The 14,637-nt window shown below is 42.6% G+C and overlaps 2 protein-coding genes across 2 annotated transcripts; one reads left to right on the top strand and one right to left on the bottom strand.

The window, feature by feature from the left end:
* Window positions 1-1,479: 1,479 nt before the first annotated feature.
* LOC138896301 (uncharacterized) lies at window positions 1,480-3,733 on the bottom strand. Its single transcript, XM_070181100.1, has 5 exons — window positions 3,604-3,733; window positions 3,321-3,464; window positions 3,130-3,225; window positions 2,322-2,395; window positions 1,480-2,244 (listed from the first exon to the last, which is right to left on the bottom strand). Exons 1-5 carry the CDS (start codon window positions 3,731-3,733, stop codon window positions 1,480-1,482), a joined length of 1,209 nt encoding a protein of 402 aa, XP_070037201.1.
* Window positions 3,734-11,063: 7,330 nt separating this feature from the next.
* Window positions 11,064-11,696, top strand: LOC138896300 (uncharacterized). The gene has a single exon (XM_070181099.1). The coding sequence runs from the start codon at window positions 11,064-11,066 to the stop codon at window positions 11,694-11,696; it is 633 nt and encodes a 210-aa protein (XP_070037200.1).
* The last annotated feature ends 2,941 nt before the right edge of the window (window positions 11,697-14,637 follow it).

Here is a 14,637-nt window from a genome sequence, read left to right as displayed (position 1 = left end):
AATGTTAGTCAACTTAGAGCTACTCGATGAGCGCAGGGACTTGGATCATATAAGAATGGCAGCCCAAAAGCAGAGAATGGAGTGGTATTATAATCGAAGAGCCAACCTCCATTATTTCAAAGTAGGAGACTTGGTCCTAAGGAAAGTAACTCAAAACAACCAGGAGACCAATGTAGGGAAGTTAGGCCCAATGTGGGAAGGCCCCTACCGGGTTTCAGCTATCACCGGAAAAGGTTCATATGAATTGGAGAACCAAAATGGAGAAATGTTGCCTAGCAACTGGAATGTGGCGCACCTCAAAAGATATTATTGCTGATAAACATTATATGAGCGGAAAGTATGTGTTGCACTCTTTTTCCCTTCGTTCAGGTTTTTCCTAATTGGTTTTTTCTGGCAAGATTTTTAATGAGGCAGTAACAAAAAGCATACTACGAAGACAACAACAATAAGACCTTTAATAGCAAGGCACACAAGTAAAGATCCACTGGGGGACGATTAGATAATCTTTTGCTCTATAAAAATTCTCACCGGGAAGTTAAGTTTGCTATGGAGCAAAGGTTACCCGACCGTTCACGAGCGCAAACCACTAGAGGATTGTTAGATAGTCCTTTGCTCGATAACATAAATTCCTGAGGGAAAGTAAAGTATGTTACCAAGTTAAGGATTATCTAGCAATTCATTGGTGGAATCCTCAAAGATACAAGACTTTCAGTGTTCTAATTCGCATTCTTTGCATTCGAACACTGGGGGGAATGATATGAAGATTCAATGACAAGCCACATCAACCAAGAATGAAAAAGTGGAAATATAATTATATCATCGGGACAGGGGACTACGCAGATAGCCCCGAAAAAACAAGTTATACAAATTAGCCACAAGTAATGGCGATTTCTTTTCAGCATAGCAAATGCTTATGTACTTTTTGAAAATAGAAGGAATAAAGTGAAATGAAATTCTTTTATTTTTATTATGTTTCTTGTCTGAACGATGAATTAAATTTGTCATTTGAAAGCTAAACAAGTACTTCAAATACTAGTGCTATAATGAACAAGAGACATCCTCTTCAAGAGTACCGTAAACATAAGAGGGCCTTCTCTTATAAAAACGCTCACGATAAAGAGTTGGTTTTGGAAGAATTTATGCCCGGAATCAAAATGCTTTGGGGAAAATACATCCAAGGTTTTACATAATAAGATGCAAACAGAAAAACTTGCACAAAATTCTTAAGCAAAAGGAATAAATGCAAAGGTTAAAGACTTGCATGAGTATTCAAACGAAAGAGAGACTCAAACAAAAACTTGAGCAAAAATATATTTCTATTTACAATAACATGCCAAAATGGCACAGATACAAGAATTGGAAAAAGAAAAAGAAAAGCCAAACTGCAGTATCTCTGGAACCCGGAGGAAGAGAAGTGTCCGCGTCCCCGGGAGTAGTAGATAGATCCACCTATGGCTCAACATTTTGATCTTCACCAATTTAGCCTTCATCATTATCATCCTCCGATTCTTTTTCCATTCCCGAAAACTTAAAATCGGAATCGGAAGGACCAGGAGCATCAGACCTCGATGGCAGACCACTTTTAGCAGCTAACTCAAGCTCACGGGCCTTAGCAATTTCGGCATCAAAATCAATGATACCAGCTTTGGCCTCTTCCAATGTTTTCCTCCTTATGCTGTACATAGCATAAATTTTCTCTACAATGAGGGAAGTCGCTCGATGCTTGAGTTCTTCTTTGAGTTGGGTGACCTCGGCAGAAAGGTTTTCCCGGGCGCATCTAACGGACTTGAGGCTAACATCGAGCTCGCAGACAGTAGAGCTAAAAATCTTATTATGCTCAATGATCCTCTTATGCTTCTCCTTCAACTGGGCATGTTTCACCTCTGAAGCAACAAGTTCTTTAGCCTTGGAATTCAAGGCTGCCTCTAGGTTGTTCAGTCTTTCAGCAGAGGCAGCCTCACGAACGGATGCAGCAAGAATGGAATTATGGACTTCAGCCCATTTGGCCTTAGCCTCTTCAAATTGGAACCTCATAGGGGCAATCTCTTGGCTAAGGGTCTCCACTTTCTGCTCACTTTGCTGCAAACGAATTTCCAACACAACAGCCTCGGCAGCCTTAGTTTCCAATTCTGAGAGGCGAATAACGGCTTGGTCCCGTTTAACCACAAGTTGATCCCGCTCGGAAGTAAGTTCCTCCTTTTCCATAATCAACCTTCTAAGTCCCTCGGAAGCAATAAAGTTGGCCTACAAAATGAGAAAAACAAACTCTTGATGTGTCTATACAAAAATAGTAGAAACAACAAAAGAAGTAAAGAATATACCGTTGCGGCGTTGTGCATGGCGTTGTTCAACAAACACTCTCCCGAGAGAGCCTGAATCTTTTCCGAATCCTTAGCTTCAGGTAATTAGCAAGATTCACTGGTCGGGATAGCAAGTTGCATCCAGTGGAGACCGAAAGAGTAACATTCCTCCTCCCTTGCGGATCTCCGGAGGGGGAGCATAATTGTTTCCCAAATTCCCATGAACTGGGGAAAAGGAAAACTTCTTTCATGATAAAGTATGACTGGTGGAGGTGATATGGTAGTTGCTGGTGGAATAATAGATGCGAGTGAAGTGGTGTAGGCGAAAGTGGAGATGAAGTTGATAGGGTTGAAGAGTGAGAAGCAATTGCATCAAATGCAGTGATGGTTATTGTATGCTCGCCAACCAAAGATGACAGGGACCTGGTACTAAGCCCCGCAGCACCGGGCACAACAATTGGGGACCAAAGACGGGATTTGGCATTATCTACCAAATCAAACTCTCCCCAAAGTCCCAAAACATCGTCCTCGGTCGATGTAATAATCTCAATGGGTCGAGCATCTTGTTGAGATGATGAGGATCGTCGTCTTCAATGTAGAGAAGCTCCCCCATCACTAGCTTCTTCATCATTATCGATTATAACGGTGTCTACGACTGGCCCAGAAGGAGGGCCAATCATCATCACTACCAGAGATGACTCGGGGGCAGCAGTCTTCGCCCTCTTATTTCTTTCCCCGGTCGCGGAGGAGCATCTTCTTTACGGTTGTTTGTCCTCCGACCGAGGACTCCATAATGATACACTTGTACCCGAAGCAGGCCCGAAGATACCTATTCGAGTAAGCATCTCCTGAAGCAGCCTCGCCGCATCAGTAGGATCAGCCAAGATGTCCTCCTCGGGGGCAGCAACAGAGCTCGCGGGTAGACCTGATTTCATAGACAAGGTAGAAGGGATCAATCAAGTTCTTCACATAAACAATTAAAACACTGTGAGTTTGAATTATCATGATTTTTGGCCTTACACCCGTATTTAGGGGCCAATTCTTTCCACAATCGAGTTTCAGGCATTGTAACATCCAAGATCTTCTGGACCCACCGGTCCAAACCTTCAACTGCCAGTGGGATCCATCGGCTTGCTGAAACAAACGAAGGATGGATGATCAATACTGGTATAGAAGAATATTTAATAAAATAAATATTAAACAATGAGCTTACGAGTGCGATTCCAAGCGGCCGGAAATGATGAAGTTGTTGTCAGAATGATATCGTTGGTGGCAACTGCAACGAATCATTCCATCCATCCACGGTCGTTGTCCTCATCCATGCTAGACAACAGAGCATGGTGACCACGCTTGCATAGGTTTATCATTCCCCCACAGAAGATCTTAGGAGAATAGAGATTCATCATATGAGCTAAGGTTAGCTCTTCTCCCATCTCCTAGCACAAATGTCGAAGGCAAACAAACGTCATCTACACAGAAGGACTTACTTATGCCAAACACACATGATAGCGGATGCAAAACTCTGCAATAACGGAGTCAATCTCTCCACTCAAAGAGAATGCACCCAAAGTAAATGGATACGTGTAAAACTATGTAAAACCCTCATTGGGTAGGGTCACTCACTCCGATAGATCAGGAGCAACAATATCCAAAATGTGACAGCAACAGTCTTCCTTCACAGCAGGAATGCTAGAAGGATGAATGGAAGAAGGATACCTACTTACGGCCCATGTACGAGAGTTAGTAATAGGAAATTTCTCCTCAAAGTCTTTTGTAGTAACAAGACTTCTAGGGATGATGGATCCCACTGTTGGAGGAGCAGAATCCTCGGCCTTGTTCTTGTTCTTTGAAAAACTAGTACGTTTTGACGAAGAAGCCATTGTATGGAAGTAAGAAAAGGTTTTTGCTTGAAGAGAGTTAGAGAAAAGATGAAGAGCAGGATGCAAGTCGAATAAGAGAAGCTTGTAAAATTATGAAGTATAGAGGAGAAGGTTGATGCGTATAAGTAAAAGTTTTGGCAGCTAAATTCATGGCCATGATTACCTCGAGAATCGGCAAAAGTTGTGTTGAATCATGGGATGACACGTGTTTGGGGCATTAAATACAGAGAGGCATGCGTCTAATCAACCGTCAGAAGCCTTCAGAGGGAGTTATAGTAATTTCAGCCAAAAGAGTGTTTCTACCAACTTTCCGGTAACACAAAGTTGTGTCACCAGAAAGCAGGGGAATTATCTGTATAGGGTAAAATATGCTATGACTCGTGGCCACCCAAAATAGGGACATGTGGAACCCAAGACGGGGGGATAGATAAGGCCGAAGACAACTGTTCCGTTTGTCACCGAAAAGAATAACGCTCATAAAGATATAATGAATACTCTTCACCCGGTAGCATTTAATAGAGAATATTCTGCGACATTAAGAATGATTGCCTAGAACTGCTATTTATGTTATTTCATCTCCATCTCAAGGCTAAGTATTTCATAATTCTTCAATTATTTTATTATTTCAGGATCAAATTAATTCACTTGTCTAGAAACCATGTATAAATTTAATTGTACCATTTTACGAGTAAACAAATTTTTAATTAAGTAAATAAGGAATACAAAGCACACATGCACATGGAGCATGCAAATGATGATAGACAATGTTCTAATACTCCAATTGATATACTCAGATTAATATCATCACGTCTCATTGGTAGAGATTATATTATGTTTTGTGTTGTTTGTAGGAGTTGGCGCTTGCTTACACTGACGCCTCTGCCTCTGCATGAATATGATTCTTGTATTAATACACCTTGTTTGATTACTATACATGAATAGAGATGGCGGCCATGCTGCCCTGGACGCTGGTGACGGGAATTTCTCCAACTTTGCCCGAGATAAGGTTATTTCGGCCCAAGACCTACCAAACGCGTATAAAAGAAAGACTAAGCCTATTTTGAGAGGGGAGACACCACTTTGAAGGAAAAAACACACGAGAAACATTCGGGAGCGAGGACATAATAGTTTTCTTCATCTTTTCTTAGTATTTTCAATTATTCAACACTTGTGAATTAGTTTTGATATTATCATGAGTGGCTAAACCCCATAGTTCTGGGGTTGTAATTTAGCCATGAATATTATTGTTTAACGTTGACTTAACCATAATTACAATTCACCAATATATGGTTGTTTCTTCAATTCTATGATTAATTGCTTAATTGTCTGGCCAGCAGTTAGGTTCTATTTACTATCTATGATATGCTTAGGAAAGCCATGTATAGATTATAGAAGAATTGAAGAGAGCATGATCTTAATTCTGAGGGAGGCAGATTTGTGGTTAGGATAGGAATATACCTAGTAATCGTGCTTAATTAAATATCGTAATCTTAATGCATTCTTAATAGATTGATTCCATAGGAATATAGGCGTTAATCTATTTTAGATAGGCGAGTAGTACTTCGGGAGAAGGCTGTGAGAATAATTGTTCGATTAATTAGCAACCATGAGTGAATTGTATGAAAGGGAGAGTTAACTAGACACAATAGGATTGGTTAGAATTGATCACAACCCTGGAATATTTGTCTCTACTGAATACATAACATCCATTTTGCTGCTTGATAATTTAGTCACTAGTTAGAATTATTGTTTAGTATAACCACACTTTTGAACTCGGATTGACTCGACTCAATAACAATCTTGGTGAATTTAGTGGATAGTTAATACAAATATCTGTGGGTTCGACACTCGACTTATCATTTTATTACTTGTACGACCACATATAATTGTGTGTACGTTTGGGAGCCAAGTTTTTGGCGTAGTTGCCGGGGACTTGAATATTGGCTACTTTCTAGTATTATCTTTAATTGTTTATTTTGTCAAGTCTAACGTTACTCAATTGTTGCTCTGCTCTCAGGAACCTTGATTGAATGCAAAGGGTCAGAAGCCAGGACAGACTTCAAGTCTTTGACCCCGAACCTGAGAGAACATTTCACAAGAGGTTGGGGGAAGCAAGGGACACAAATAATCTTCAGGCACTCGTTCAATTTCCTGTGGACATGGCAGAGGAGCAACATATTGTTGTTCAGGAGGTGGCAATGCCCAGCATTGCTAACGTCACCTCCAGCATTGTGAAGCCCAAAATCAGTGGGCACTTTGAGCTAAAACAGAGCATGATCCATCTACTACATGTGAATGTGTAGTTTTTGGGTCTTCCACACGAGGATCCACAACAGCACATCCTGAACTTCTTGGAGATTAGTAATACTTATATTACTAACAAAGTCACTCCAGACTATGTGAGGCTCATACTATTCCCATTCTCTCTGTTGGGTGAAGCAAAGTGATGGTTGAAGGCAAAAATATCTAATTCTATTACATCATGGAATGATCTGGCGAGGGAATGTTTGGCAAGGTTCTTCCCATCAGGCAAAACTACAAAGATCAGAAGTAAGATAGTCGCCTTCAAATAGAAATCGGGGGAGTCTTTATACTCAGCTTGGGAAAGGTTCAAGGGGATGCTCACAGACTGTCCTCATCACAATCAGACAAATGAAGTGTTAGCTCACACTTTCATAGAAGGGCTACATCCCGAGACAAAGATTGTGGTAGATGATACATCGAGAGGTCAGGTGTTGGAGAAAATCTTCGATGAGATATATGCATTATTGAACAAATTCTCCAAAAGCAATTCTGATTGGAAAGGAGAGACGGGAAGACACATAATGCAAAAATCTGTAGGGGTTCTCGAGTTAGATGTTGTCTCTGCATTATCAGCATAGATTTCCACATTGACCAACCAAGTCAATCAGATGACCTTGGTTATTAACAAGCAACAAGCCCAGCTAGTGCAACAGGTTCAAATATTTTGTGAAGTATGTGGAGAGGGTCACACGAGCGACCTATGCCCAGATAATCCAGAGTCTGACTGTTTTATGGGTAATGCAAATAGGGGACAGACAAACCAGTATGGGAACACTTACAATCCTAACTAGGGGAACCATCCAAACTTCTCTTGGGGGTGGAAACCAAGTGCTCAGAATCAGTACAAGCCACAAGCACCCTAATAACAATATAGACCACCTCAGGCTGAACAACCTGCAAACCCGATGAGTCACTTTGAGGAGATGATGAAGAAATTAATGGTTGACCAGCATGCCCAAGCAGCAGTGATGAGAAATTTGGAGCGAGAAATGGGACACCTTGCCAGTGCCCAAAATACTCGATCAGATGGAGCTCTTCCAAGTGACACTGAGGCTAATCCTAAAGTATCTATTAATGTTGTGTCATTGAGAAATAAGAGATAGTTAGAAGAAGTCCAGTCGAAAAAGAGGAAACAAGTGACGTTTAATAAGAAACCGACCACCAAGAGGCAGAATCACAAAAATCAAAGGAGTCAGAGAAGACAAGTGAAGAGGCGGTGGCTAAGCAACCCCCACCATTAGTTGCGAGGCCACCACCTCTGTTCCCTCAGAGATTGCAGAAAGTGAAGGATAATGTCACTTATAAAAAGTTTCTTGATATTTTGAAGCTGGTGCAAATCAATATTCCACTGGTAGACATGCTACAAGAAGTGCCCAAATATGCTAAATACATCAAGGATATAGTGGTAAATAAATGGAGGTTGACCGAGTTTGAGACCGTGTCACTCACTCAGGAATGTAGCTCAAGAATTCAAAGCAAGCTACCACATAAATTGAAGGATCCGGGTAGTTTCACTATCCAAATCTCGATTGGTCAGCATGCAGTCGGGTGAGCTTTGTGTGATCTTGGAGCAAGAATCAATTTGATGTCGTTATCTGTATTCAGACAGTTGGGGTTGGGTGAGCCCCGCCCAACAATGGTAATTTTACAGTTGGTTGATTGCTCCCTTGCTCATCCTAGAGGAGTGCTTGAAGATGTGTTAGTTCAAGTGGGTTCTTTCATATTCCCTGCTGATTTTATTATCTTGGACTACGAGCCTGATCGGGAAGTCTCATTTATTTTGGGGGGTCCATTCTTAGCTACGGGCCGAGCTATTATTGATGTATGTGAAGGAAAGATGACGATGAGAGTAGGTGATCGAATGGAGGTATTCAATTTGTATAAAGCACTCAGATTGACAGCCCACTATGAAGGGCTATCCATGATTTTTGTGGTGGAAACTGATGTGACATCATTAGTGCCTTATATAAGCCCCATATATCCTATTGAATGAGATTAGCTTGGGGATAAAGAAGACGTGAAGATGAGATGATGGGAGAAATTGAGCAAGTACTCAACATGTCTTGCAGTTATGTCCATGGGTTTGGGAGATTTGAGGAGTTGGACAAGCCTGTCACTCTGATCCCTCCTAAGCCATCTATTGAAGAAGCTCCAAAGCTAGAACTTAAGCCCCTTCCAGCGCATCTGCGCTATGCTTATTTGGGGAACTCTGAGACATTGCTAGTGATTATCTCATCCAACGTGACTAAGGTTCAAGAAGAGACATTTCCTAGAGTACTTCTCAAGCATAAAAAGGCTATTGGGTGGACAATTGCTGACATCAAGGGAATCAGTCCATCATTTTGCATGCATAAAAATGTTTTGGAAGATGGACATGGCCCCAGTATTGAGCAACAAATGAGATTAAATCCCATAATGAAAAAGGTCGTGAAGAATGAAGTGATTAAGTGGCTCGACGTAGGTATCATCTTTCCTATCTCTGACAGCAACTGGGTAAGCCTAGTGCAATGTGTGCCTAAAAAAGGGGGGATGACTGTGGTAGAGAATGAGAAAAATGGGCTAATTCCTACTCGCACCGTGACGGGGTGGATAGTTTGCATTGATTACAGAAGGCTCAACAAAACAACCCGCAAGGACCATTTCTCACTTTTATTCATTGACCGAATGTTGGACAGATTGGCGGGGCATGAATATTATTACTTCCTTGATGGTTATTCGGGGTACAACCAGATTGTCATATGCCCGGAGGATCAGGAGAAGACCACTTTTACTTTCCCTTATGGCACTTTCGCCTTCAAGTGAATGTTGTTTGGTCTTTGTAATGCACCAGCCACTTTCCAGAGGTGCATGATGGTTATTTTCACCGATATGGTGGAAATATTTTTGGAAGTCTTTATGGATGATTTTTCAGTCTTTGGGTCTTCTTATGATGACCGTTTGAAGAATTTGAGCAAGGTGTTGGCCCGTTGTGAAGAAACAAATCTAGTGTTGAATTGGGAAAAGTGCCATTTTAGGTGCAAGAAGGCATCGTGTTGGGTCACAAAATGTCAAGGAGCGGCATTGAAGTTGATAACGCAAAGGTGGAGGTGGTTGAAAAATTACCTCCACCCATTTCTGTGAAGGGTGTCTGGAGTTTCTTGGGACACGCGGGATTCTATAGACGCTTTTGTATGGGTCAAAATCTGCTTTCATTAAGATTTGACACGAAACGGTATCGTAGAAAGTGATATGGTCGAGGTCGATTAGTAGATAACGGGGCTCGTAGTCGAGTAGTCAATAAAGGCCGAGGTCGAGAGCTAACGACTAGTTTTTGTAATAAAATATTCAGGAGAATATTCTATTAAATATTCTTGGTGTCTGTACTTTTAGGGTTGACTGGGGAATGTCCCATATAAAATAGAAAAAGAGATAGGGGGAGGGAGATGTGTAATATTCTCTGATAAGAATATTCTTGAAAAAATAGACTTTCTTTCGAGATAAAAGTCAATCACTACCTTTCTAAAGAGATTCGATTGTCTACTATTCCACACTTTTTCCATTAGATCCGAGAAGGGTCCCAATATTCTAGTATTTGTCTATCATTCACCATTGTCAAAAAGAAGAATCATCCACCTCATTCAAAATTGGGTGAATCATTCTCCTTATTTACTTTAATGTCATTTATCGTTATTTAATGCTTGATATTCCCCCATCATTAATGATCTTGAAACATTGAATATACATCACATTTAATCTTCTCTCAACACTGCTCTTGCGTGATTGGTGTTAATTGATTATAGATCTAAAGTTATTATCATTAACTAGGTTTAGCCCTTCGTCATACAATATTAATTTGTTTAATCAAAAGTCTATATTTTTTGGTCAAACAATTTGGCGCCGTCTGTGGGGATACCTAGTTAAATCTTTAGTTTTTCTAGATCTATAACTCGCACAGTTCACAAAAAAAAAAAAACCGCTCATACTTCCTTGTACACCCAGATCTGACATGGCAGGCAAGGGAGAAGAAAGGATGAAGGCAGTGGCCGATCTCACTACCAACCTCTTAAACACCATCAATGAGGTCTCCAAAACAGAAGGCGAAGGCATAATGCCTAACACCTCTCCCCGATGAAGTGAATCACCTGTCCCTCACGGAAGTATCACAACATCCCACGGTAAAGGAGCTTCCACGTCCACAACAGAAGAAGCGCTACCAGTAGTGAAGAACCTACTCGAAGCTTAGCTGACAAATGCACTGACCAGTATCCTCAACAAGCCCACTCAAGAGGCAGTTAGAGAAAATGCAAGGACTTGCATTGCACCAGCAACGGCCAAGCAGCACGGTCTTCCCCCTTCAGTAACAGGTATCACTCACAATATTAATAATGCAGGTAACGACACCCTCACAGCCATTCTGAGGAAAATGGAAGAAATGGAAAATGAAAACAAAATGCTTCGGGATCAAAAGAGAGAACACCAAGTAAGAGTCGACAAAATACCGGGTGCCCCAAAACTCTTGCCAAAAAGAGACGCTAGACAGTTCGTCGAGTAACCCTATAGTGATGAAGCAGCCCCACATGCCATACCCAAGACGTTCAAGATGCCGCCTTATCTGAAAATTTATGATGGTACGACCGACCCCGAAGATCATGTAACTCACTATGTCACTGCGGTAAAGGGCAATGATCTCGCCAAAGAACAAGTCTCCTCCATCTTGTTGAAAAAGTTCGGCGAGACCCTTACCGGAGGAGCATTGACTTGGTATTCACAGCTGCCCACGCGCTCCATTGAAATATTCGAAGAGATGGTTGAGAAGTTCGTGATGGCCCATGCTGGGGCTAAAAAGGCGGAGGCAAGAGTGAACGATATATTTGCCATCAAACAATCACCCGGAGATGGATTGAGGGACTTCCTCGCTCGTTTCAACAGAGTAAGGATGACCTTACCCAATGTATCGGAAGGAATGGCTGTTGCAGCTTTCCAGAACGGGCTGAACAGGAATGGCTCAAGGGAGACCAGAAAACTATTAAACCGGCTTATGAAATATCCTCCAACCACTTGGGATGAAATACACAACGCCTATTGTGCCGAGGTTCGTGCCGACGAAGACGATCTGAATGGGCCAACTCATCGATTGACCTCGATGCAAGCCAAAACCAGGAAGGATCAAAGAAATGATACCAAGAGAGATCTTGCAACTCCACGATCCAACCGAGAAAGGCATGAATGTTAGAAGCACCATCATGCCCCTCGCCCACAACGAAGCCCATCTAGGCCAAGGACAGGGACTCACCGGAACGAGAGAGGTATGCCCCATTTACTATCCGCTCACAATTTATTTGTGTCACTCTCAGAAATAGTCTATGCATTGGAGAAGCTCAGACCAAAAGTAAAGTGGCCACAAAAGATGAGGTCAGATTTAAGCACTAGAAAATCAGACGCCCTCTGTGAGTTCCACCAAGAGCGAGGTCACAAAACTGAGGACTGCATCGCCCTAAATAGGAGGTCATGAACATGATTCATCAAGGACACCTCAAAGAATTGTTGAGCGGTCGAGGAAGGACCAACTTTGCCCGAGGACGTGAACAACACCAGGGACCGCCGAAACCACCCTTTCCGACTCGTACCATTCAAATGATCATCGGGGGCGGAGACGACATTTCGATCAATAGCGTAAATTTCTCCACAACCCACAAGCTCAAATGGTCAATCACTCATGAACGGTACGACGAACCCAAAGAAAGTATCATCTTCAATAAGTCAGATACCCAAGGTTTGGTTTTCCCTCACTATGATGCCCTTGTTATCACTTTACGAATATTAGATACAGATGTAAGACGCATTATGGTGGACAATGGGAGCAGCGCGTGCATTGTCCATCCTCGAGTACTTGCACAAATGAAACTCGAGGATAGGATAATACCGCGCTGCATCATGCTAACAGGTTTTAACAATGCAGTTGAACGAACATCCGGAGAAATCACACTCCCCGTCCTGGTCGGCGGCATCATTCTGGAAACCACATTCCACATCATGGACCAGTATACGCGTACAACGCCGTAATAGGTCGACCTTGGATACATGCCATGAGGGCTATCCCTTCCAGCTTGTACCAAGTTATCATATTTCCAACCCCATGGGGAGTATTCAACATACGAGGAGAACATCGTACATCTTGAGAATTCTATCGCATCTCCCAAGATTGTACATACACCCAACAAATGAAGGGCAAAGCAGAAGATGCATAGCAATTAACTATGTCGAGGTCGAGCTGTGATGAAAAGGCGGACGTCATCAGAGATCCAAAAATAATGGACAACACGGGATTAACCGTATAAGACCTCGACCCCGTCCAACTTGATGAAAACGACCATAGCAAGAAAGCCTACGTCGGCCGCAAGCTTCAAGAACCAGGTAAATTCCGTCAATTCTTAACTGCTAATGCGGACTTGTTTGCTTTTTCTCATGCAAACATGCCAGGTATCCCGAAGGAGGTCGCCACACACAAGTTGAATGTCGACCTGTTCTACCCCCCCCCCCTCGGTAAGGTAGGTTAAGCGAAAGTTCAATTCTGCAATAAACGATGCAGTCCACGAAGGGATCGAAAAATTATTAGAAAACGGGTCCATTAGGGAATCAAAATATCCCTAATGGGTTTCCAATGTGGTCATGGTGAAAAGGAAGAACGAAAAGTGGTGGATGTGCGTAGAATTCACGAATTTGAACAAAGCATGTCCCAAAGATTCATTCTCGCTACCTCACATTGACTAGCTCATTGACGCAATGGCCGGGCATGAACCGTTGAGCTTCTTAGATGCCTACTCAGGCTACAATCAGATCCTTATGTAAGAGGAGGACCAGGATAATACCACATTCATCACCCACCAAGGAACGTACTGATACAGGGTGATGCCCTTCGGACTGAAAAACGCGGGGGTGACATACCAAAGGTTGGTGACCAAAATGTTCAAAGACCAACTTGGCAAGACGATGGAAGTCTACATAGACGACATGCTGGTCAAGTCCAAAAAGAAATAAGATCACATCGACCACCTGAAAGAGGCCTTTAACATACTCAGGCGATATGGGATGAACCTAAACCTTGAGAAATGTGCGTTCAACGTAACTTCAGGAAAATTCCTGGGCTTCCTAGTATCACAAAGAGGCATCGAGGTCAATCTCGACCAAATCAAAGCCATTGAGGGAATACCAGAACACTTAACAAGCAAGAAACAAGTTTACAAGCTGACCGGCCGTATCCCCGCCATGTCGAGATTCATCTCACGATCAGCTGATAGATGTCACAAGTTTTTCGGCGTGCTCAAGAAGGACGACCGCCTCCTATGTACATCCGAGTGCGTTCAAGCCCTGAAGGAGTTAAAAGCCTACTTATCATCGCCAATGTTGCTTGCCAAAGAAGAACCAAGGGAACGTCTGCTCGTCTACCTCGCCGTATCCGAAGTACTAGTGAGTGCAGTCCTAGTCCGAGAAAACAAAGGTACGCAATCTCCTATCTATTACATTAGCAAAACCCTAGTCAACACTGAGACGAGGTATCCCCACCTCGAAAAACTGGCCTTGGCCTTGGTCATAGCTTCACAAAAGCTTAGACCCTACTTCCAATGCCATCCGATCTCGGTAATCACAACTTTCCCCTTGAGAAGCATCTTGCATAAGCACGAGCTATCGGGAAGATTAGCTAAGTGGGCCATAGAATTGAGCAAGCATGATATCACATATCAACCGCGGACGACGATAAAATCACAAGTCTTCGCCGACTTCGTCGCCGACATCAGCCAAAAAATAATGCCCGAAGTCGAAAAAGAAGTCGCCCACGATTCTCCGCGAACACAAGATCTATGGATTTTTTACACCGACGGCGCCTCCAATGAATCAAGGGCCGGACTGGGACTTGTACTTGAAGTCCCGAAAGGCAAAGTGGTTCTCCAGTCCATAAGATGCCTGGACATAACTAACAACGCGGCAGAGTATGAGGCCGTGATTACAGGGTTAAGGCTAGCACTTAAGTACGGGGCGGGTCATCCTACGCTGCGACTCTCAACTCGTCGCCAACCAAGTCATAGGGACTTTCCAGATCAAAGAGCAAAGTTTACAAAAATACTAGGCCGAGATCTGCAGACTATTGCCCGAGTTCGACGAGTGCCAATTCGACC

The sequence above is a fragment of the Nicotiana tomentosiformis genome, chromosome 7 (assembly GCF_000390325.3).
Source record: "Nicotiana tomentosiformis chromosome 7, ASM39032v3, whole genome shotgun sequence".
In the NCBI taxonomy this organism is placed as follows: domain Eukaryota; kingdom Viridiplantae; phylum Streptophyta; class Magnoliopsida; order Solanales; family Solanaceae; genus Nicotiana; species Nicotiana tomentosiformis.
This window is presented reverse-complemented; position numbering and strand designations above follow the sequence as displayed.

Bases quoted from the DNA above. Each gene is read 5' to 3' on its own strand.
- LOC138896301 (XM_070181100.1), bottom strand. From the start codon at position 3,733: ATGGGAGAAGAGCTAACCTTAGCTCATATGATGAATCTCTATTCTCCT. The intron at 3,465-3,603 runs GTGGATGGATGG...CTTCTATACCAG, and splicing joins CATGGATGAGGACAACGACC to TATTGATCATCCATCCTTCG. The intron at 2,245-2,321 runs GTATATTCTTTA...CTCATTTTGTAG, and splicing joins CCATGCACAACGCCGCAACG to GCCAACTTTATTGCTTCCGA.
- LOC138896300 (XM_070181099.1), top strand. From the start codon at position 11,064: ATGCCGCCTTATCTGAAAATTTATGATGGTACGACCGACCCCGAAGAT.